Raw genomic sequence first — 23,654 nt, forward strand, 5'->3', positions numbered from 1 at the left:
GGATCTATGGTCAAGGGGGCAAAATCAGAAAAGCAACTCTTCCATAGATTTCACAAGAAGAGTTTGATGATAAGATACTTTATGAGGTGATCTGCTCCTTCTGCCATTGACGCATGAGCTCAAAATTCTCAATACCATTGTAAATGCTCCTTCTACTCTTTGAGCTTCAAGCCATTGCCAATGCTTTACTGAAGCATACGAGAACATGCAATTTACACTCAGCATCCAAAAGATAAAAGTCCTCAACCTGTTCCCATAGCACCATCCTCCAACATAAAAGGTTCACAGTGAGAACCTGGAGAAGATGGACCACTTCCTGTACATCAGAAGCGATCTCTTGGCAAATGTGAGCATTGACAATATGAATATAATGTCCCAGGGAATCGACATTTGTGCTATGAGTCAGTGCTGGAGAACTGCCAAAATCTTAATGAAAAAGGACTAGTTAATTTACTGCTTCATATGTAGTATGAGAATACAGTCCATGAAAACCCCAGGAAGTTGATTTGTATTCATTTGATTTGAATTTAAATTATATTTAGATTTAGATTATCTAACTTGTTAATTCAACCTGTTTGTTTGTCATAGCCCTTCTCAGTCATATTGTTCCATCCATATACACAATACTGTTGCTTTATGATCAACAATTAATATTCCTGTCTTTTTTGGATTATTCCATCAATGATATTATTTTCCAATTCCATCAGTTGGATGAGCCTCCTTTCCTAATAATAATTAATGATAAAGCGACCAATCTTGTTCTATGCTTCATTATGTATCCTTTCAACTTGTGCCTTCTATTATCAACTCATTTTTCAGATGTTATCTCAATATTTTCTCAAACTGTTGTTCTATCTCATTTCAGCATTCGCTGCTGAAGTAGAAACTGAGTTTTCTCGTTCTCAGAAATCTCTCTCCTCTCTCTGAACATTTTTCTACCCTCTTACAAAGTCTTCAGTTCTTTCCAGCTACATTCCACTGATTTAACAATGGATAGTTCTCCACCCACAGCAATGATCCTCCTGGATCTACATCATTCTTGGTGGACACGATGCTATGCTACAAGCAGTGTATCATGCATCTTCTGAAGAACCCCAGCAGTGTCCTGTAGAGCAATCAAAAGTTCCTCATACATTAACCCTCTCATCCCCAGGATAATTTTCGTTATCTGCCTTTGAACCCTCTTCAATGGCAGGATGGATATAGGGAAGATGTTTCTCCTCCTAGTTGGAGAGTCTGGAATTGAGGATGAGCCTCAAAATAATGGGTAGGCTACTTGTGATTATCAGAAAGGGAAAATCCTTCACTCTTAGTGGGGAATTCTCTACCACAGGGGGTTGTGGCCCAAGCAACACTTACATTCAAAATACATCAATAGGCTTTTGAATAAAAGGAATCAAGGATATGGCGAAAGGACAGGTAAATGATATTGAGATTGAAGATCAGTCTTACACTTCTGAATAGTAGAGTGGAATTCAGGGATCAAGTAGCATGCTCTTGCTCCTGATGCCCCACATTGGTCTCATCAGCCACCAAGAATAGAATGGGAAGCATGTTATCCCTGACCATGAGGTACTGCCCCAGACAACACAGCTTAAAGCAAGTCCTCTGCTTTGGTTTTGAGTTTCACAAGGACTGCAACTGCACTGTTTGAATACTCTGTAATATACTGTGATATCTTCCTCCACATGGAGCCCATCTAAGATTTAGTGTTACAGCTCAGTTGACCCACGCACCTCTCTATCATAGGCCTCCGCACACTGCACCCCCCCTCCCCCAACCCCGGACCTCACTCTTTTCTCTCATTCATACTCTTCTTAACTTCAGGCCAGTCTCCAGCCTGAACGCACCAAACAATGGGAATCTATGGGAGAAAAATGAATGAAAAGCCCAAGAGATTATTATTGAACACACAACAAGAATCAATGAATAAAGCCATCTTTTATTTTTATTTTAAACACATTAATACAAAAATAATTTGTTAGGAATTCTGAAACATTGAACAGAACATGAAGGCACTTTTGTGAGATTGCAATTATTGAAGGGAAGGTTTTCCATGCTTCAGATCCCAAAACAATATCCCAGAAACACATGATTACTCCTAAATATTCTTTTCAACAGAATGGCAGCTCCAAAGGTTTTTGTCTGAGGCTCTGGGATCTCAAAAATACCACCTCCACAGGTAGCCAGTTAAAACAGGCAAAGGCCTTGTGACAGTTCCTCCAAACCCCAAGAGGGACAACAATTGGTGAACACCTGGCATATCGTAATCTGGGCGGTAGTAAAATCAAACTATCTGGTTCTATTTTGCAAGGGTCACCTGTGAGAACTACAAAACACAGAATATTCAACAGAAGCAGAGACTCCCTGAAAAATATTGGTGGTCAAAAGCATCTGAGACCAGATTATTATAATCAAAATCCAAACTCATCACCTGAAGAGAATGAGAGGAAGAAAAATGAAAGTTGAATTCGCCCATTCAGCCCATTAAGTCTGCTCCACCATTCAAATCATGGGTGATATATTTTTCTTCTCAACTCCATTCTCTTGCCTTCGCCCCATTACCTTTGGCACACATTAATCAAGAACCAATCCAACCTCCGCATGAAATATATCCAATGACTGGGCTCCACAGGTGTCTGCAGTCACAAATTCCACTGATTCATGACCCTCTGGCTGGAGAAACATCCCCTTATCTACGTTCTAAAGGCTGTGTCACCTGGTATGAGACTCTCCCAATACTGGAAACAACATCTCCACGTCTACTCTATCCAGCACTTTCAATATGTGGGAGGTTTCAATGAGATCCCCCTCATCCTACTGTATTCCAGTGAGTATAATCCCAGAGCCATCAAATGTTCTTCATAAGCAAATCCTCTCATTCTTGGGATCATTCTCGTAAACTTCCTCTGGACTCTCTCTAATATCAGTGCATCATCCTTAGATATAGGCCCCAAAACTCTCATCCCTTTAAGCAACTATGGCCAGGGGACAGAGCCACACACTGGGATTAAACAACAACACACTCCCTACTAAGGCTTGATAATTCAATGGTTCAAGAACTGGAAGTTTCATTGGAATAAGGCACTACATCATCAGTTCTCCTAAGCTCCAGAACTCAGCATATTTCCTTTATTGTACCTAACCAGAAGTCACAAAAGAAACGAATATTTGGGAGCACACAGTTAGAAACAAAAATATTCCTTTACATCCACAAACTGGGAATATATTGTATGAAAAGTCAAACCTGGATCAAGGAGTTAAGGCTTTGCATCCATTCTCATATTGTAAAATATATTCTGCTCTGGTTTGAAAAGGTTATGGTAATGCACTTGTACTTCCTTCAATACTGTGAAATGCCCAGAAGCCAAGAGGTTATTATAGTGAAAAGAGTGTGCTTGTGTAAAGGAGTTTTCCTCATCTACTGAACACTCAACTCAGAAAAGGCATGTGTTTATTTAGAAAGAAAGCTCAGGGTAGTTGTTATGCTCTTTGGTTACTCAGTCTTATTTAAGTTTCTACTTCACAATATTATTTCCTCAGAAAAAAACATCAATAAAAATTCAATACTGTGACAATGATCTTTCCTACCAGGCACCTCTCTAGCTTCCTTCTTGTAATTAATAAATTCTAGGGATGATATCAGTTCTTTAACTGAAAAGTGGAAAGAATCAGGCCAGCACGGTTAGCATACTGCTTCGCACAATGCTGTTACAGCAAAAGCAAACCAGGTTCTAATCCAGCACTGCCTGTAAGGACTTTGTATGTTCTCCCTGTGTCTTCATGGGTTTCCTCCCACCCTTCAAAATGTATGGGGGTTGTAGGTTATTTGGTGTAGTTGGCAGCATGGGCTCATGGGTGGGAAGGGCCAGTTACTGTGCTGTATGTCGAAATTTTTAAAAAAAATTCTGAAGCTGGAGATTGAAGACAAAGGTTTGATATATTTATAAAAGGGAACTTATTCTTCAATTTTGGCTAAATTTCACAGGATGGAGACCACATCTAGATTTACACTATTTAAATGGAACACAAGAGGGTTCTTTTAGTCGGATCTTGCAAGCAAAGATAGAGGCAAAGAACTGAGACCAATGGTGGTCTTTAGATTTGACTCCTGTTTGTTGTGATTTCAGTATCTGGTGAAAATACAGGCCACATCACTCTTGACCAATAATCTGGACTGCAGGATGAACTGGCTAGTCCAAGAGGAAAGCCACACAAAGAAGGAAGAACTAATAATACGAGTTGGTGGAACTTCACGGTTGGGACAAGGACCTACTAATTTGAGTTCCTTTTCCTATTTCCCTGGACGGGGATAGCCTGATCTCTTCTGGCAGATTACAAGTGGACTCAATAGTGATCTGTGTCAATGTCTGACATTAGAGCAAAACAGCATCTGCTTCAAATTGCTGGCTGATCTGTATTGAATAATACTCTTCGTGAAAGTTTTCAATGGATAAATAACTGGAGTTTGGCTCACATCATCAACAATTTAGTGTTCTCGAAAGACTAAATGATCCTAAGGATAGGACCTAGAAATTTAGTGGTTAATATTTCATAGCTCTTATGGCTATGGATTTGATTCCTGGTCACAAAATTAGCTTTTGCCAACAGAGATGGGTGTGCTGTATATTTTATACATGCTAATAAGCCATTGGTGATAAATTGTAGAGTATTGATAAGTAAAGCAGAGGATAAATTTCGCCCACCAATCTGAGTCGCAATTCAGGCCCAGGATGAAGTCATTTATCCTGCCACTGTTGATCCATTAAAGGCACATCTCCACTATGAGTTATTAGATGTGAAAAAAGTTTAAGAAAATGGCCTTTGAAGCCAATGGCTGATTTCTACAATTCAAGGGCCAAGCAAGTTTTCCATCTGGCCATTAACAAGGAGTAACTCCTGGATTAGACTCAGCAACATTCGTCAAGCAGGACATTGAAATACTCACCTTTTAAACAATCTCCTCGAACAGGGAGATTAATTAAGATACAACATTAGTTAATGCAAACTTCCAAAGAAGTAAACTAGGCAATCCCTTGTGGAAAGGTATTCCAAACAGGGATTCCCAACTTTGAAACTTACAGTCCTTCAAAAAGCACAAGTAAAATTCATTTTACACATTCACGGTTTCTGAAGATTCCCAAAAGTCACACTTGAATGTACAGGACGCACTAATGTGGGCAGCAGAGGCAAATCCCGGATCCCCATCGAAGCCCTAGTAACCCCACCAATCCCAGACCCAGCTCAGACCAGTGCTTGGGGCCTGTACTCATTTCCCCACTTTGAAATATTCAAATCCTCTTCGGCTCACTCTCACCGCAGGGATCTTCCCTCAAGAATGACTGCAGCCCGAGTACTCCAAAGGTGACCGCCAGTCTCCGTTTGGCACACAAGATGAATATATGGTCTAAAGTTATCACTATCTCTCTCCGAACCCCTCCCTATCAAACACAAGCAGTGGGTGGGGAGGGCAGGGATTAAGTGTCCTCATCCCACAAACACAGCTGTTTCTGTGGGACATAGAAATCAAACTGGGAACATTTCTGGCAGCTTTTGATGCCACACTTGTAGGTGCTGGTTTTCCCAGCGGCATCTTTTGTCCGACAGTACTTCAGGAAGCAGGGGTACCACTCCACACACAAGGAGTAGCGGCAGATGCAACTCTTCCACCAGTCCCGACTGACCCGACATCGTGGAACACCTTCCGAAACATGGATTGCTTCAAACGCTGAAACATCGACTCCTGAGAAACAGTACAAGAGGAGAAACAGGTCAACCAGGGGTCAACTAGCAGCTGGAGGTTCCAAAATGAAATATTGTATTTATAGAGTACTTATCATTTCATTCAGAACATCCCAAGATAAATTTCGTCAAAGGGCTTAGACTCGAAACTTTGGTTATATATCTTTTATCCCTTTTACACAGTGATCCCATTTAATTGGTATGTGAACGACCCGTGTTTAAAGCCAGCTTGGGTCGTTCACATTGAACCAAGAAAATCCGTATCAGTGTGACCTTTTACATCAAGGTGCAAAAGAAAACGACCAACAGCATCACAGCGGTGGCATCCTGGGAAGGTGGATAAGCCTTTTACACAGGAGCTGATGCAAAATGCATTGGCTCTGATACTACCTACCTTGGCAGGTAGGTACTGGGGTAAAAATTACACCCCCCCCCCCCCATACTGTGTTCATCGCATTCACACAAGTAAGTGAAGCAGTTAAAAGGCAGTTAATTCCTGCCTTTTAACAGCTGTGTAAAAGGGATATTTGCCTCCCATGGACGCTGTGGGATCTGCTGAGTTTCTCCAGCACTTTTGTGTATTTACTACAATCACAGCATCTGCAGACTTCCCTGTTACTCACCACGTACTTTTCAAAAGGTCGCCATTATTGGTATGTAGGAAATGCAACCTTGATATGGCTAGGTAACATTTTTTTTCAACTTATTCAACAAATTACCATACTAACCCCCAAATTCCTCTTCAAAACAATGCCAAAGGAGCACTTTTACATTTACCCATCTACTATTCAAGAGCGTAGCCCTGTTTTAATTTGTTTGAAGGCCTATCCTTCAAGAGTTCAATAAATCCTCAGTACTCTAAATCCCTGTTACCCACAGATAAGACAAAAAACATTTTAAAATGTTCATTCCTTTACATCCAATACTGCCCTAAAGTGGACACATGTCCTTTAATCAGAATCAGGATTTATTGTCACGAACAAGTCATGAAATTCGGTGTTTTGCAGCAGCATCTTAGTGTAAAAATTCATATTATAACCATCTTACAACATTACTATAAAAAATAAATAAATTAATAACAAAAATAGTGCACGACAAGTAAGGCAGTGCAATATTCTAAAAGTATTAATATACATTAATAAACAAATTCAAATATTTTATCTCCTAAATGGGAACAACATTAGCAACAAACTATTCAAATCTATAAGCAGTGACTGATTTTGAAATCACAAGGTGCAGCTGTGTTAATAATGACTGCTTTTTATTAGAACAGTCCTCAAAAGGGAGTCACTTGATTCAAGAGGTTTGGAGTGAAACATGAAAGTCTGCAGATGCAGTAATTGAAGAAAAAAAACAATTTAAATTTATTTTTAAATTTAGACATACAGCACGGTAACAGGCCATTTTGGCCCACAAGTCCATGCCACCCATTTTACACCTAATTAAAACACCCCCGGTATGTTTTGAAGGGTGGGAGTGTGGTAACCACTGTTTACATATTTAAGTGTCTGGGCATGCCCATTGGTGACTGTACCTGTGGCTCCTTCCACAGATTCATGAATAAAGGTGACCGTTCCACAGCCCCATCCCCAGTTCAGGACTGTTGACCAGCATGGACGTGCCTCCATTCTCTTGTGAATAAAAGCCTATCAGTTTTACATAACTTCCAGTCTTTTGGAGTTATTGATGAGAGCATCAGGGAGAAACCAGATCCCCCAGGGAAAGCCCACACAGTCACGGGGAAAACGTACTAAAGTCTGACATACAGCGTGGGATTCGAACCCCCGTCCCGATCACTGGTGCTGTAAATGTGTTACACTATCCACTATGCCAACCGTGCTGCCCTGGAGAAATTCAACAGGTCAAAGAGCAAACTTTATAGAGCAATGATAAAGGTACATAACCAACATTTCAGGCTTGAGCCCCTCATCAAGTTATGAGCAAAATGTAGGCAGGCGTCTGAATAAAATGGTGGTAGGGAAGGGGGAGGAGCACATGCCCACAGGTGGATAAGGGAGGGAGAGCACAAACAAAAACAGGAGGAGGGAGTTTGGAAACTTATTTACAGAGACAACTAGATTCATAACCTATTACCAGAAGGTGTTTTTAAAAAAAATTAAGATGGAGCCTGTGCCAACCTGGTGTGTATGCAAATACATATACATTGAGGTCTGGTGTTGCATGCTAAACTTTTAAAAAGAAATGGAGTTGGACCCAAACCATCTGACTCACTGGGAGTAGTCACAGAGTCATATAGTGTGGAAACAGGCCATTCAGTCTATGCACATCCACATTAATCCCATCTTCCTGCACTTGTCCCATAGCCCTTCTATGCCTGTGTGACTCAAGAGCTTAAAAGCTTTCAGCAACTCGGCTTCCAATGGCAGTACATTTCAGATACTTGTCACTCTCTAGTTGAAAACGAGCCCCCTCACATGCCCTCTAAATCTCCTACCATAACTATGCATCCACTAGTCTTATTCATCACTGATAAAAGGAAAAAAAGATTCCATCCGTCTACCCAATCCATAAGCTGCATACATTTATATACTCAATCATGTTCTCTCTTAATGGCTTCTGTTCCAGCTAAATAAAACTAGCCAATTCCAGTCTATTCTTGTAATTAAAACACTCCAGTGCTTGTTGTGAGTGAAAATGCATTGGCTTGTCAGGGTCAGTTCAATAACCAAGAGAAGTGGAATACATATGGGTGAAAGTTGAATCTTAGAAGGTTTCATTTCAAACCCATTTGGAGTGCTGCAGTCAGTTTTGAGCTCAGCTCGCAGTAGATTTGCCAAAATAACACTAAATTAAAATGTCAGAAGTTGAACAATCCGGCATTCCAATTCCTTGAGCATATGCATTAAGGACTCACATCAATGTTTAACATTATTAAAGGAACTGAAAGTTTTTTTTTCTGCTGGGAAGGGCATAGTACAGGTTGTATGTCTTTTATTAAGCTGGGACTTGGTCATTGCCGGACCATAGAAAATGCTGGAAAACACCAATTGATCGCTAAGGGAACTCTCTATGTAAACATATCAAAGGTAGAACAAAGCTTAAAGGAGGAAATAATACTGTGGGGCTGTACAGTTAGCATAGCAGTTAGTGCAAGGCCTTTACAGCACCAGCGATCAGGGCCTGGGTTCGAATCCTATGCTGTCTGTAAGAAGTGTGTACTAATGGCAGTAGATTCAAATGTGCTGAACCGTGGGAGTTGCCAGTCCACAGAGTGCTGGATAAGAGAAGTGCAGCCTGTATTACAATCAGAAAGGGACAAGAAGTTCAACTAGAAGTTCATGTTCATTATATGACTGTACATATGCAACCAGATGAAACAGCGTTCTCTGGACCACAGCGCACACACAGAATCACATATTTACACAGAGATACAATTTAAAATGTATACAAATATTTTGGGATGATTTGGGACAAACTGGACTGCCTCATCTTCACGATGGATGCCCAATCCCTTTAAACCTCTATCCCCCACACAGAAGGTTTGTAAGCACTTTGCTTCTTCCTGGATCATAGACCCGCCAGTCACCCTCTACCACCACCTTCCCCCACCTGCCAGAGCTTGTCCTCACTCTAAATAACTTTTCTTTTAACTCATCTTACTTCCTCCAAATCAAAGGAGTGGCTGTGGGAACCCGTGTGGGTCTCAGCTACGCCTGCCTGTTTGTGGGCTCCATGCTGCGAGCCTACACAGGCAAGACCCATCACCTCTTCCTCCGGTTTATCAACAACTACATCAGGGCTGCCTCATGCACTTGGGATGAGCTGGTCAACTTCATCCTCTTTCCACTCTGATCTCAAACTCACTTGGTCCATCTCCGATAACATTCTTCCCTTCCTGGATCTCTCTGTTTCCATCTTGGGAGACAAGCTTTCCAATGACATATATTACAAACCCTCAAACTCCCACAACTACCTGGACTACACCTCTTTACCCCCTGTCCCCTGCAAGGATTTCATCCCCTTTTCTCAATTTTTCTTTTTCTGCAGCATATGTTCTCAAGATGAGGTCTTCCAGACCAGATCTTCCGAAATGTCTGCCTTCTTCCTCATACGTGGCATCGCCTCCACCACCATCATCTTTGCCCTCACATGCATCTCCTCCATTTCCCATTCATTTGCCCTGGCCACCTCTGCTCCCAGATGCAACAAACATAGAATCTCTCTCATCCTCATCTCCCACCCTCCTCCCCCCAGCCTCCACGTCCAACACATTATCCACCAGAATTTCTGGCACTTACTATAGGATCCCATCACCATTCACATTTTTCCTTCTCCTCCCCTCTCAGTCTTCTGCAGGGACTGCTCCCTCCATGATTCCCTCATAAACACATCCCTCCCCATGCATTGCTCCCCCTGACACTTTCCCCTGTGGCCACGAGAGGTGCAACACTTGCACCCACACCTCCTCCATCTCCATGATCTGAGGCACCAAACAGGCCTTTCAAGTGAAGCACAACTTCACTATGTCCACAAGACTTATTTACTGGATCTGGTCCTCCCTTTGTGGCCTTCTCTATATTGGAAAGACCGGTGATAGGGAGATTGGTTGGCTGAGCACCTCCTCTCTGTTTGCAATAACAGCGACCTCCCAGAAACCAACCATTTCAATTCCCAGTTATATTTCCAGGCTCGCATGTCTGTCCATGGCCTTGTGCACCATCCAACCCAGACCACCCACAGACTGAAGGAAAAACACCTTATTTTCTGTCTGGTCACTCTCCAGCCAGATGACATTAACATCATATTTTCTGCTTTTGCTAAACTTGCTCATCTTTTCTTTCCCCTCCCCCTTTCCTGTCTTTCCAGTTCTCACCTCCCTTCCCCCTTACCCACCTAGCCTCAATAGTTTATTAAATAAAAGATGGAACATTATTAGATTTCAACTAGGGATGAAATTACAAGTGAGATGGCTGGTGCAAAGTTTTTCACTAAACTGGATGCATCCCAGGGTTTCTGGCAATTAAAACGGCATGGAGATAATACAAAACACTGTAGGTTCAATACACCATTTGGCCGATACTCCTGTCTGAGGATGCCTTTTGGAATTTCCTCAGCTCTGGAAGTGTTGCACATCATAAAAGGCTTAAATGGGGTACATGTGTACATGGATGACATGATCCCATGGAGATCCACACAAGAACAATACAACAAGAGGTTTATCAAAACATTAAAATGCACCCAGAAGTATGGATTAAAGTTAACCACAGTCTGGTGTGAAGGAAGTCACCTTTCTGGGAGATAAACTGTCAGAGGCAGGTGCTGAGCCAGACAAAAACAAGGTTAAAGCAATTCTACATATGACCAGACTCACTGACAAAAAAGGGCATATTGAGAGTGCTGGGAATGATCAATTTCATTGGTAAATTCATACCAAAACTGTCTTCCAAAACAATATACTTAAGGAAGTTGTTACAGGACAAATGTGAATTCAAGTGGCAACCAATCTCGAGGAAGAATGGGGTCAACAGAAGACCATTCTAACTATAGAACCAATGTTTTTCTCGTTCTTTGACGCATCCAGGAGAATAAAAATATCTACGGAAGCTTCAAAAGATGGAATAGGTGCTGTATTACTTCAGGCTAAAGGAGAAGATTGGAGGCCAGTGGCACATTCATCAAGGACGACGACATCATCTGAATGTTGATATGCACAGGTCGAGCAAGAGTGTCCAGGTCTGGTCTACACACTTGAGAAATTCCATAGTTATGTGTATGGTCGATCAACATTCGTGGCAGAGACTGACCACAAGCCATTAATAGCCATAATCAAGAAAAATCTCAGTGAAATGCCACCATGAATCCAAAGATTGATGATGAAACTACAACATTATGACTTTGAATTGGTGTACACACCAGGGAAACTTATTGTGTTAGCTGACGCAGAATGAAGCACACAATGAGAGTTCCACAGAAAAGATGTGAACCTGATCACTGAATCTAACATGATATCCAAGCAGATTGCAGCTGGAACAGAAAAGGACAGAGTTCTACAGAAGGTCATCAAGAATCTGAATGAAGGATGGCCTAGAGGTGAATTGTCAGCAATACCTCAACATCAGAGCTGAGCTGAGTGCTATCACTGGGCTTCTAATCAGACAGAGCAGAATTATAATTCCTCAACCACTGTGGCAAGAGATGCCGAAAAGGATGCATGAGGGACACCTTGGAATGGAAAAATGCAAGTAGATGCCCAGAACTGCTGTTTATTGGCCAGGGATAAATGCTGACATCGACAGGATAGTTTCAAGCTGTGAGACCTGTTTGAAACATCAAACAAAGAAGACAAAGGAGCCCATGATCATAACTGAGTTACCAGCAGAACCACGGCAGAAAGTTGGGACTGATCTGTTCCACCTGGATGGAAAGAATTACTTGCTGGTTATTGACTCTCTATTGAACTATCCTGAGATGGTGCTGCTTCCTAACGTGTCTGCTGTTTGTGTGATCAAATATATGAAATCGATCTTTGCAAGACATAGAATTCCTCAAATTGTCTACAGTGACAATGGACTATGGTATAGTTGTAGAGAATTCCAGAATTTTGCAGAAGAGTACGATTTTCAACATGTGACTTCAAGTCCTCTGCATCCACAATCAAATGGTAAAGCAGAGAAAGGACTTCACATAGTTAAACAGGTGATCAAGAAAGCACAAGACAGTGGCTCAGATCCTTATTTACCTCTATTGAGCTTCACCATTTAAACAGGACATGTTATCTGCTAAGCTCCTGATGAGATATAGACTACACACCACATGTCCCTACTCCACAGACCCAAACAAGAACAGAGGTGTTGAAGATGTCGAACAGAAACAAAAACATCCGCAATGGAGAGAAGAAGCTTAGGGCCACTGACACAACATGACACAGTGAGACTCAAGAGATTCCAACACTTGGGACAAGAAGGCCACTGTTCTGGGGAAGTAGATCCAAGATCCTACACCATCAGAATAGAGGTGGTCAAATACTGAGGAGGAATTGAAAGAGCCTGCTGAAAATGCAAGTGATGCTGCAAGAACAAACAAATGTAGAAGGTCCAGCCTGTACCACAACAAAGGAAAGGCCACCAGTGCTAGACAGTAGTACATCACCAGAATGGACATGTGTATCTGAGTTGAGAAGACTTACACATGCTATCAAAGCATCTGACAGGTTGAATCTCTAAAAGAAAAAGGAATACAACCTTAAAAAGTTTGTTCTGCTGATATTTGTTTTTATGTTGGTGTTTACCTTTAAATTTAAATGAATACTCTATTAGTGTTCAATATTGCTAGATTGAACATCTTAAGTAAAGGGGATGTGGTGATAGAATGCTAGTGATACACCTGACCACTAGAGGGAGTCAGAGATGCGTGCCGTACCTCAGGTTAGATACAAAAAATGGCTGCACCACAAGGTCGAGAATTATTAATGAAATATTTTTAATATAAAGGAACCCAAATTTCTTTATTACTTAAAAGAAACATCACAATTGAGGCTAATTGCAAATATCAAAACTGAGATTGGTAGACTGTCATTAAAACATAGATACTAAAAGGTCAGAATCCAATTTAGATATGGAACAGGCTCCAGAAACTGAATGGCTTCTTGCTCCTGTGAAGCAATTTGCCTCCCTGTCTCTTGGGTCAATTTCACCAACCTGAATTCCTCCAATGTTTCACATCGCTCTCCCTTGCATAGATACCATCTGTGGCCTCTGCGCACATGTTGTGTATGTGGATACTCAGCTGGCTAGTCCGGCTATAGTTCACTGCCATGTCCATGTACAAATGCTCGAGCCCTCGCTGCTCTTCTGCCACTCGCACTACTGTTGGGTCTTTCTGTAGTGAAAGAGAATGCATTCAATATCAAGTGGGAATGATGAAGCAGGATGAGAAGATGGGCAAAGGTTGCATTTCAACAATATAAACACAAATACAGCAGTATCTTGAATGAAGAAATATGGTTAAACCACAAAAGTATTCCCTTCAGAGAATTTCATCAAATTCTGTATCAGAGCATTTCATCAAACGAACCATACCACCAATACAAGTCTCCTACTCTTGTAACTCACTCAGTTAGAAAGGGAGACAGATCCATCAACAACAGTGAATACAGACAGTAGGAAAATGCTAATTTCTGCCTCTGGTCTAAAGATCAGGCAGTTTAAGGGACTGCTAGGATTTGAGTCGTTCCTCGTGAAGCAACTTGTAAGAGGTCTGAAATTAGATTAAACGGGGTTAATATTGATTGCTGCTAAAGTGTCCAGATCAATATTTATTTCTAATCCCAGTAAATGTGGTACTGGAATGAGAGCAGTTCTTTACTGGAATGTGCGAATTGCAATCAGGAATGGGACAATGTAAGCCCTGCGGCCTGCTTGCTCCAGTATTCAATAATGTTTCAGCCAAATTAATTGCAATCAAAACTCCCAGCTACCTCCCCCTAGTAATTTTTCACTTTGTTGCTTTTTGAGAATTTACCTACTGTTGCTTTAAAATATTAAAAAAAACAATCTTCCATAAAGAAGGTCAAACCTGTTCACTTTTCTCCAGATGTGGGTTCAATACAGCTAAATCAGAACCTCTTTACATTTGTATTTAATCCCCCTTCATAATAAGCTCCAAGATTCAGTATTACAAGCAGTTCCTGCCTTCAAGTATTTATGAATTGCACACTAGGTCTCTCAGATTCCTCTGCAATCTCTCCCCAATTGGATGCTTTCCTCATTTTTTCCTACATTTTTTTGAGCCAAAATGGTCAATTTCACCTTTTCGCCACATTATACTCCATTTTATAGATCTTTGTGCATTAATTTGAACTATTTATATCCCCTTTGTGGTCTCCATATATCCTTTTCACAACTTTCCTCCCCATCTTTTATCATCAAGTAACATTTTCTCTTTTTTTTAATGAATCATGAAACATCGAAGCCTCACTACAAATTCCTGTGCTGTACACTGAACAATGAAGAATTTGCTTCCGGAACACTTTTGGGTGTACTTTATAGATTTTGGGTTACTGATCGTGAAAATTTACTTAAAATTTTCCTATCACATTCCATTTTTTTGATATAACCTATTTTTGTGATTTCCTGTCATATTTTAAGTCCACTTCATGCATGTAAAATTACAAAGTGCAACATGTCATTGAAAATTCATTTTCTGCATTCGCACTTGGACTTCTTCCCTGTTCATCTTGGTGCAGTCAGTGACAAACATGGTGAAAGGTTTCACCAGGACATTGCGACTATGGAAAAGTGATAGGAGGGAAACTGGAATCCATCAATGCTGGACACTGGCACAAGAGGCATCAGATGCCAAGAACAAATGAAAATTAACAGCAAAACATTTTAGGTCAGTTGAACAAATGCAATGTGTCAGCATCATTATGCAATTAAACATTCTAAATTCAATAGATGCTAATTTATTATTTCTTCAACTTCCTACAAGATGCAGCAAATCTGAAATGATCTTTGTTTTGAGCTTGAAGTTGTCTATCATAATCTCCAATTCTTTTTAGGAAGCAAACCTTCCAAAAAAATTTGTTGTCCCATGTAATTGATAAAAGACCCATTTCTCTTCCCTTTAATTTGAGTTAATCTTCAATCCACTCCATTTCTTATTTTCTATGAGGTTTTATTTTCCACAATAAACTTTGATGTGACACTTTATCAACTACCTTTTGGAAATTTTATCCATTCCACATGAAACGATGCTCAAAGGATGCCAATAAATTAATGCATTATGATTTATCTTTCACTAAATCACATAACCTGATTGGCTTTGATTTTTCTAAGTACCCTGCAGTACTATCTTTAACAACTGTAATTTTCACAAGAGAATCACCCATGGTTTGCAATCTCATCTCTGACAGTGATCACAACAATAGAACTCCCTTCGATTAGTCCAGAGACAAGCGATCACACCTCATTCCTGCAGCCATCCTAATACTTAACAAAATGCCACAGAACATCACTTTACAAACCTGCAGAGGAGAAGGGAGAGATTGATGAAAAAGAGGTAGTCAGAATGGTTAGAGGTTGCTTCTGGCCTTTGGGTGGGTGTGGGACCAGGTCTCACCTGTCGAAGTTTTGCCATGGATTCACTTGGAATAATTTCATTCTTATGAAGCCTGGTAATGAAACACAGACCCTGGAACTGCGTTTGACCTCGTTCCATTTCTCCCAAGATCAGGGAACGGATAATCTTCACGTCCTGTTTCGAGGAGACAAAAATCAGTCACTGTTGTGGGAGAAGATAGGTGAGAAGAAGAACAACAGATCATCTGCACTCTTTAGTTACCAGTCTTTCCAGACCTGCGATAATGGCTCAGCCCAGCAAGATCCAGAGGTCTAACCTGTTGAGGAGGTGCAAAATGGAAAATTTCATCACAAAAATAAAAATCAGTCCGCAGATTCTCCAAAATCAGACCACAGGAGTAATTTCAGAATGTACCTTTCAGGTTTTAGGGACAAGATCACTGCCATGATTCTCTCTTCCTTCACACCTCTTTCTATCGATGGCCCATACTCCACCCCTCCTCAAGGGACACTTTGAGCTTAGAGCCCCCAGTAAAAGGGCTGAACTGAAATTGATGTCCAAACACTGAAATTTTGGAGGATCTCAGCAGTTCTTGTCGCACCCATAAGAGGTAAAGATTATATAATCAACATTTTGGGTTATATAACCAGCCTTAAACCCAACAGCATTATGATAGTATGGATTCTATCACCAATGTGTATATGTATATATTGTGGTATAGGATGGTTGTGATTGACTGAGAGCATAGCCACGCTGACTGGCAGGTCTTAAAGGGTTGCTCCTAGCCAGACCCATATCATTCTAGACTGGTCAACCTACATATGATACACTCCAGTCTTCTAGTCAATAAAAGCCTTAGTTTGGATCAACAAGCTTTTGATTCTGTCGACGTGCACTACAATTTTATTAATTAGAAAGTTTTCAGGGGATGGAGCGTATGCTGCGACCGGAACGCCTCAACATCGACCCGCAGTTGGCTACAGCTCCGAATGACTTTAAGCACTGGGTGAGGTGTTTCGAAGCTTACCTACAACTCTCTGACCCTGCCGTGGTGGAGATCAGCCATCGACTACTAGTATTGATGTCTATGATGTCCCTGAGAGTCTATGAGAGCATCCAGGATGCAGCCACTTACGCCGCAGCCATGAAGGTGCTGAAAGGACTCTACGAGCGACCGGTAAACAGGGTCTACGCCCGGTACAAACCAGCGACCAGGAGGCAACTGCCCGGTGAGTCCTGTAGAGCTTATAGTCAAGTACTAAGGGCACTGGGCAAAGCCTGTGCCTGCACAGACGGAACTGCTGCTGAGACCACCGACGATCTCATTTGGGATGCTTATGTGGCCGGGGTCCGATCGAATGAGGCGAGGCAGCACCTGCTAGAGCATGGGGGAGAAAACCTAGAGGACGTGATCCGGATCGCAGAGACAATGGAGGTTGCGGTCTTAAGTATGGATGCTTACTCTCAGGGCTGGACCCCATGCTATGAAGTGAGTAGGATGCCCTCCCTCAACCCTACTACCCATGGCCCACCGACGTCCTGTCGGCCACTGCTACACTGCCTGATGTGACCCCAAAGTGCTACACAGGTCCCAGTGTCCGGCAAGGAAAGCCAGGTGCCAGAAGTGCCTTCAAAATAGCCACTTAGCTGTAGTCTGTCACTCCAAAATGGCTGCCGTCAAACACAGTGCCTTGTGTGAGGCCCAACCTTCACCCTCCCATTCAAACATCTCTTCTTCAAACCTCTCGTCCAATGAGACCAAGGACTCCACTGCGCGGCAGCGCCTGACATCACGGGGCAAGTGCCGAGCGCGGTAGGTAAAGCCCACCCTTGCTGCGATGACGTTGGCCTGCTTGGACCTCCCACATGGAGCAACAACCAACCAGGCCCCAGCCCCGACTTCAACGACCGCTGCCGCCGCCATTGCCGCTACTGACGCTGCCGACCAGGTACCCGGTGCTGCTACCGCTGCTGCCGACCAGGAACCCGCCGCCACCGACGCTGCTGACCAGGTACCTGCCACCATGGCCGCCGCTACCACTGACGCAGTACCCACCACCGCTACCGCCAATGACTGCTCGCCCCACCGCCGACTGCAAGAAGCGACACCCAGCACTTACCATTGGCTGGCCGACACCCCCAGCAGGCTGCAGACAGCAGCTCCAGCTCCTCAATGCTGACAGCTCCAGCCCGACTGCTTCTGTGACGTCACCACGCAGTTCAGGCCCGACGCTGCGTGATGTTATCACACAAGACTCCATTGTTCCCAGCACAAGTCGCTGCATCAGTGACCCTGGACCAGGACTGCCCCCATCCCCTTACTAAAGCAATGGAACTGATTAAAGTGCATGGACACCATACCAATTGCTTATTTGACTCAGGGTCAACCGAGAGTTTTATCTGTCCAGACCTGGTCCACCGTTGCGGACTGGTTATTCTCCTCACTGACCAGAGGATTTCATTGGCGACCAGGTCGCACTCGACTGGGGTAAAGGGGTATTGCATGGTGACCCTGAAAGTCCAGGGCATCACATTTACCGATTTTAAATTATTAGTCCTCCCCAACTGTGCGCACCCGTATTGCTGGGAGTAGATTTTCAGTGCCAGTTCTGAATTGTTTCCCAGCACTATGGGGGGCCCCATACCCCACTCTCTGTCTGTAACCACTCCACCCGGAGGCCTCCTGCCAGCGACAGCCCAAACTACCCGCCCCCGCGCCCCGGCGCACAATTTGTAGCCTCTCTACCCTCCTGGTTGCTCCTCCAGCACTCTTCGCAAACCTCACCCCTGACTGAAATCCAGTGGCCCCCAAACGCCAGCAGTATAGTTATGAAGACAGAAAATTCATCACAAGCGAGGTGCGCAGACTGCTGGACAAGGGCATTACAGAACCCAGCTCAAGTTCCCGGAGGGCCCAGGTGATGGTTGTTAAAAACGGGGAGAAGCCGCGGATGGTGGTTGACTACAGCCAGACAGTCAACCGCTTCACGCTTCTGGATGCGTACCCCCTCCCACGGATCACGGATGCGGTGAATCAGATCGCCCAATACTGTGTGTTCTCCACCAGTGACTTATGTTCGGCCTATCACCAGCTCCCGATCCGCCGAGAAGACTGACTTTTCATGGCCTTCGAAGTGAACGGGCGGCTGTATCAATTCCTCAAGGTACCCTTTGGGGTCATGAATGGTGTCGCAGTTTTCCAGCGGGAAATGGACCAGAACGGGCTAGCAGCTACTTTCCCGTATCTGGACAATGTCACCATCTGCCGCCATGACACGTAGGACCAGATGCCAACCTCGAGAAATTTTTTCAGACTGCGATTCAGCTGAACTTAACCTACAATTTTGACAAGTGTGTCTTCCGGACCACTCAGCTTGCAATTCTAGGTTGTGTGGTGGAGAACAGGGTGGTAATGCCAGACCCTGACTGCATGTGTCCCCTCATGGACTTGCCACCCCACCCCCCCACACCCAAAAGGCACTCAGATGCTGCCTGGGTTTCTTTTCAACCCAATGGGTTCCACACTATGCCAACAAGGCATGGCCACTTATCTAGACCACCTCCTTCCTCCTGTCAACTGAAGCCAGAGCAGCCTTCGACCGCATCAAATTGGACATCGCTGCTGCAGCGCTGCATGCCATCGATGAGTCCATTCCATTCCAAGTAGAGAGTGATGCATCTGATTTTGCACTGGCAGCTACTTTGAACCAGGCCGGCCGGTAGCCTTCTTCTCCAGAACCCTGAGAGCCGACACTCCTCTGCCGAGAAGGAGGCCCAGGCCATAGTCGAAGCAGTATGTTGGAGGCACTAGCTCACTGGCAGGTGCTTTACACTGCTGACTGACCAAAGCGCGGTCTCGTTCATGTTTAGCAATACCCAGTGAGATAAGATCAAGAACAACAAAATTGCTAGGTGGAGAATTGAACTCTCCACCTTCAATTATGACATACTATACCGGCTTGGTAAACTCAACGATCCGCCAGATGCGCTCTCCAGGGGGATTTGCGCCAACATACAACTGGACAGGCTGCAGAGACTCCACGAGGAGCTCTGTCATCCAGGGGTCACTTGGTTCACACACTTTGTTAAGGCTCGCAATCTGCCCTACATGGTCGAGGAGATTTGCTCCATGACCCGAGCCTGCCTGGAGTGCATTGAGTGCAAATCCCACTTCTTCCGTCTGGAGAACACCCACGTCATCAAAGCCACTTGACCCTTTGAATGTCTAAACGTGGACTTCAAGGGGTCCCTACCGTTGACCAACCGTAACACCTACATTCTTAAGGTGATCAATGAGTATTCTTGCTTTCCGTTTGCTGTGCCCTGCTCGGACATGACCACCTCCTCAGTCATAGGCACAGCATCTTCGCCATCTTCAGGTACCCCAGTTACATCCACAGTGACTGGGGGTCCTCGTTTATGAGCTCCGAGCTGCGGCAGTACCTTCTAGAGTGTGGTATTGCTTCGAGCAGGACCACCAGTTATAACCCATGAGGTAATGAGCAGGTCGAAAGAGAGAATGCCACCGTCTGGAAAGCGGTTACGCTTGCCATCCAGTCCAAAGGCCTCCCCACCACTCGCTGGCAGGACATGCTACACTCCATCCACTCCCTCCTATGCACCGTGACCAATGCCATAAAAGGACGTTCTCTTACCCAAGGAAATCCGAATCAGGAATAACCCCGCCGGCGTGGCTCACAGTTCCCAGGCCTGTCCTCCTGCGACGCCACGTCCGGTACTCAAAGAACAACCCTTTGGTTGACTGAGTGATGCTGCTCCAAGCAAACCCACATTATGCACACGTTGAGTACTTGGATGGGTGGAAGGACACAGTCTCGGTAAGGGACCGAGCCCAAGCCGGATCGGACCCAGCAGTGCTCCCAACCCAACCTCCTCCGAATCCTTCTCCCCTAGGTCACGTGCTCGAACAGAGGGATCAGCATCACCCCACCAACTCAGGCCAGCCTGTCGACAACGCCGTTGGGGAATTGAGCGAAGCAGTGACCGCACCCAACGAACCCACCAGTGGCACGACTCCAGCGACCCCAATCCCAACACCACGGCGGTCACGCCAGACAATCAGGCCCCCTGACCATTACAGCCCCTAACCTCCCACCAGTTCCCCCCCACCTTTTTTTTACAGAACTCCATTCACCCAGGAGTCAGTTCTCAAAGAAAGGGTAAATGTGATAGTATGGATTCTAACACCAATGTGTATATGTATATACTGTGGTATAGGATGGTTGTGATTGGCTGAGAGCATAGCCACGCCTACTGGCAGGTCTTAAAGGGTTGCTCCTAGCCAGACCCATATCATTCTGGACTGGTCAATCTACATGTGATTCGCTCCAGTCTTCTAGTTAATAAAAGCCTTGGTTTGGATCAACAAGCCTTTGATTCTTTCGACATGCACTACAAGCATGAACACTGAGGTTTCTAATTTTAGGTAACCCCATCCCCATCTGGGTCTAGTGTTTGCAACTCTTCTTTACCTACTGTATGAGAAGCTGAGAAGGGTTTAAAAAGCAGTGGGAGAGGTAGGTGCTCTTTTCATTTTTCCCATTGGCTAATTAGCTGTAGCCAATAAAAAGAGGTGGAAGTGTAAGCAGAGTAGCCGGCGTGTGAGTGGCATAGTGTAGGAGTGGCACTTGGAGGCTTTGGCGAGGAGGCAGCGGTGAGGAGCAGGTAAGGCTTTTGTAGTGGTTATATAAAAGTCACCAAACTTTAGGATTCTAAATAAAGAAGGCATGCAGGATCAGATGATGTGTTGTAGCTGCATGATGTGGGAGCAGGTGGAACTTGTTGTGGTACCTGAAGAATTCAGACCTAAAATTTGATGAGCTTCAAATACTGCGACACATCAGGGAGGAGATACCTGAACATTGTGCTTCAGGAGGCAGTCATACCCGTGAGAATAACTGCCTCAATGTTGGCCAGTGGTCAGAAACAAGAGGGTGTGACTGCGAGTGAGGCAGGTAGGGGGATCCAAGAGACAGTGTGAGAGGATCCTCACTCCTTGATCTTGTCTCACAAGTCTGAGTTTCTTACTCCTTGTGTGGATAAGAATAGAGGCTGAAGGAAGGATGAGCAACTAACTGTGGCACTGTGGTTGAGGAAGCCATTCAAGAGGGTGGAGAGAAGAGAAACATAGTGGTAATTGGGGATAGTATAGTTAGGGGAATAGACAAAGCACTCTATCGCAAGGATAGAGCATCCGAAGGCCGTGTTGCTTGCCTGGTACCTGGGTTCGGGACATCTTATCTGACCTGCAGAAAAATTTGCAGTAAAGGGGGAAAGATCCAATTGTCATGGTCCATATGGGTACCAATGACGTAGGTAGACCCAGGAAAGAGATTCTGCTAAGGGAATTTAAGGAGCTAGGGACCAAATTAAAAAGCAGAATCAAAAAGATGCTAATCTTTGAATTACCGCCTGAGCCACGTGCAAATTGGCACATGATATGCCATAGACATGGACCAGACAAGTGATATACTAATACTGGCCTTTATTGACAGACTATAACCACCACTAGATTGGCCAGTGGGAAAACATCTCCATCTGTTATACCAGTAGGGTGGAGTATCTCTACTGCCACAGCCAATAGCAAGCAGTCAGTATAATATGCCCCCCTCCCTTCCATGACATCATCACAGCATAGGGTCCAGAAGATTAGAGAGTTAAATGTGTGGCTCAAGGATTGGTGTGAGAGTAGTGGTTCCCATTCATGGGAAATTGGCACCAGTATTCGGAAGGAACTGTTCAAAGAGGAGGGGCTCCATGTCCATCTGAACCTTGAAGGGAGCTGGATCCTGGTGAATTACATAACAAGGACTGTGGATGGGGCTTTAAACTAATAGTAGGGGGGAGGTTTCAACAGATTGGAGAAGGATGGATGAAGTAAAAGAGAAGAGTGTGGACAAAGTAAAACCAAAAGTTAAAAAAGAGAAAAGTGTCAAGGGTTAAAAGTCAAGTGCAAAAAGAGAGAAAGATGACCAGATTTTGAAAGCACAATGGGTATCAGGGCATTTTATCTGAATGCCCATAGTGTTCGAAACAAGGTCAGTGAACTAGTGGTACAAATCAGTACAAAGGGATATGATTTAGTGGCCATTACAGAAACGTAGTTGCAGGGTGGAGAGGACTGGGAATTAAACATCCAAGGATATCAGGTAATAATGAAGGACAGGCAGGAAGGCAAGGGAGGTGGGGTAGCACTCTTAGTTCAGAATGAGGTCAGGGCAATAGTGAGAGATGGTACAAGATCTAAGGAGCAAAATGTTGAATCCATCTGGGTAGAGATTAGGAATAGCATAGAGAAAAAAAAAAGAATCACTGGTGAGAATTGTCTATCTTTTTCTTCTTTGGCTTGGCTTCGCGGACGAAGATTTATGGAGGGGTAAAGTCCACGTCAGCTGCAGGCTCGTTTGTGGCTGACAAATCCAATGCGGGACAGGCAGACACGGTTGCAGCGGTTGCAAGGGAAAATTGGTTGGTTGGGGTTGGGTGTTGGGTTTTTCCTCCTTAGTCTTTTGACAGTGAGGTGGGCTCTGCGGTCTTCTTCAAAGGAGGTTGCTGCCCGCCGAACTGTGAGGCGCCAAGATGCATGGTTTGAGGCAATATCAGCCCACTGGCGGTGGTAAATGAGGCAGGCACCAAGAGCTTTCTTTAGGCAGTCCTTGTACCTCTTCTTTGGTGCACCTCTGTCTCGGTGGCCAGTGGAGAGCTCGCCATATTACACAATCTTGGGAAGGCGATGGTCCTCCATTCTGGAGACGTGACCTACCCAGCGCAGTTTGATCTTCAGCAGCGTGGATTCGATGCTGTCGGCCTCTGCCATCTCGAGTACTTCGATGTTGGAGATGAAGTCGCTC

General features: G+C 44.0%; 1 protein-coding gene across 1 annotated transcript in view; it reads right to left on the reverse strand.

Annotated features, from left to right (window-relative positions):
• Nucleotides 1-1,922: 1,922 nt before the first annotated feature.
• The window catches only part of oafa (OAF homolog a (Drosophila)), a 52,598-nt gene continuing 30,866 nt past the window's right edge, over nucleotides 1,923-23,654 (reverse strand). The window contains exons 2-4 of the mRNA XM_069894608.1: nucleotides 15,823-15,957; nucleotides 13,401-13,581; nucleotides 1,923-5,743 (exon numbers count right to left, since the gene is read on the reverse strand). Coding sequence (XP_069750709.1) covers nucleotides 5,478-5,743; nucleotides 13,401-13,581; nucleotides 15,823-15,957 — 582 coding nt within the window. The 3' untranslated portion in view covers nucleotides 1,923-5,477. The remainder of the gene's footprint in view (nucleotides 5,744-13,400; nucleotides 13,582-15,822; nucleotides 15,958-23,654) is intronic.

This window comes from Narcine bancroftii, chromosome 8 (genome assembly GCF_036971445.1).
Source record: "Narcine bancroftii isolate sNarBan1 chromosome 8, sNarBan1.hap1, whole genome shotgun sequence".
In the NCBI taxonomy this organism is placed as follows: Eukaryota; Metazoa; Chordata; class Chondrichthyes; order Torpediniformes; family Narcinidae; genus Narcine; species Narcine bancroftii.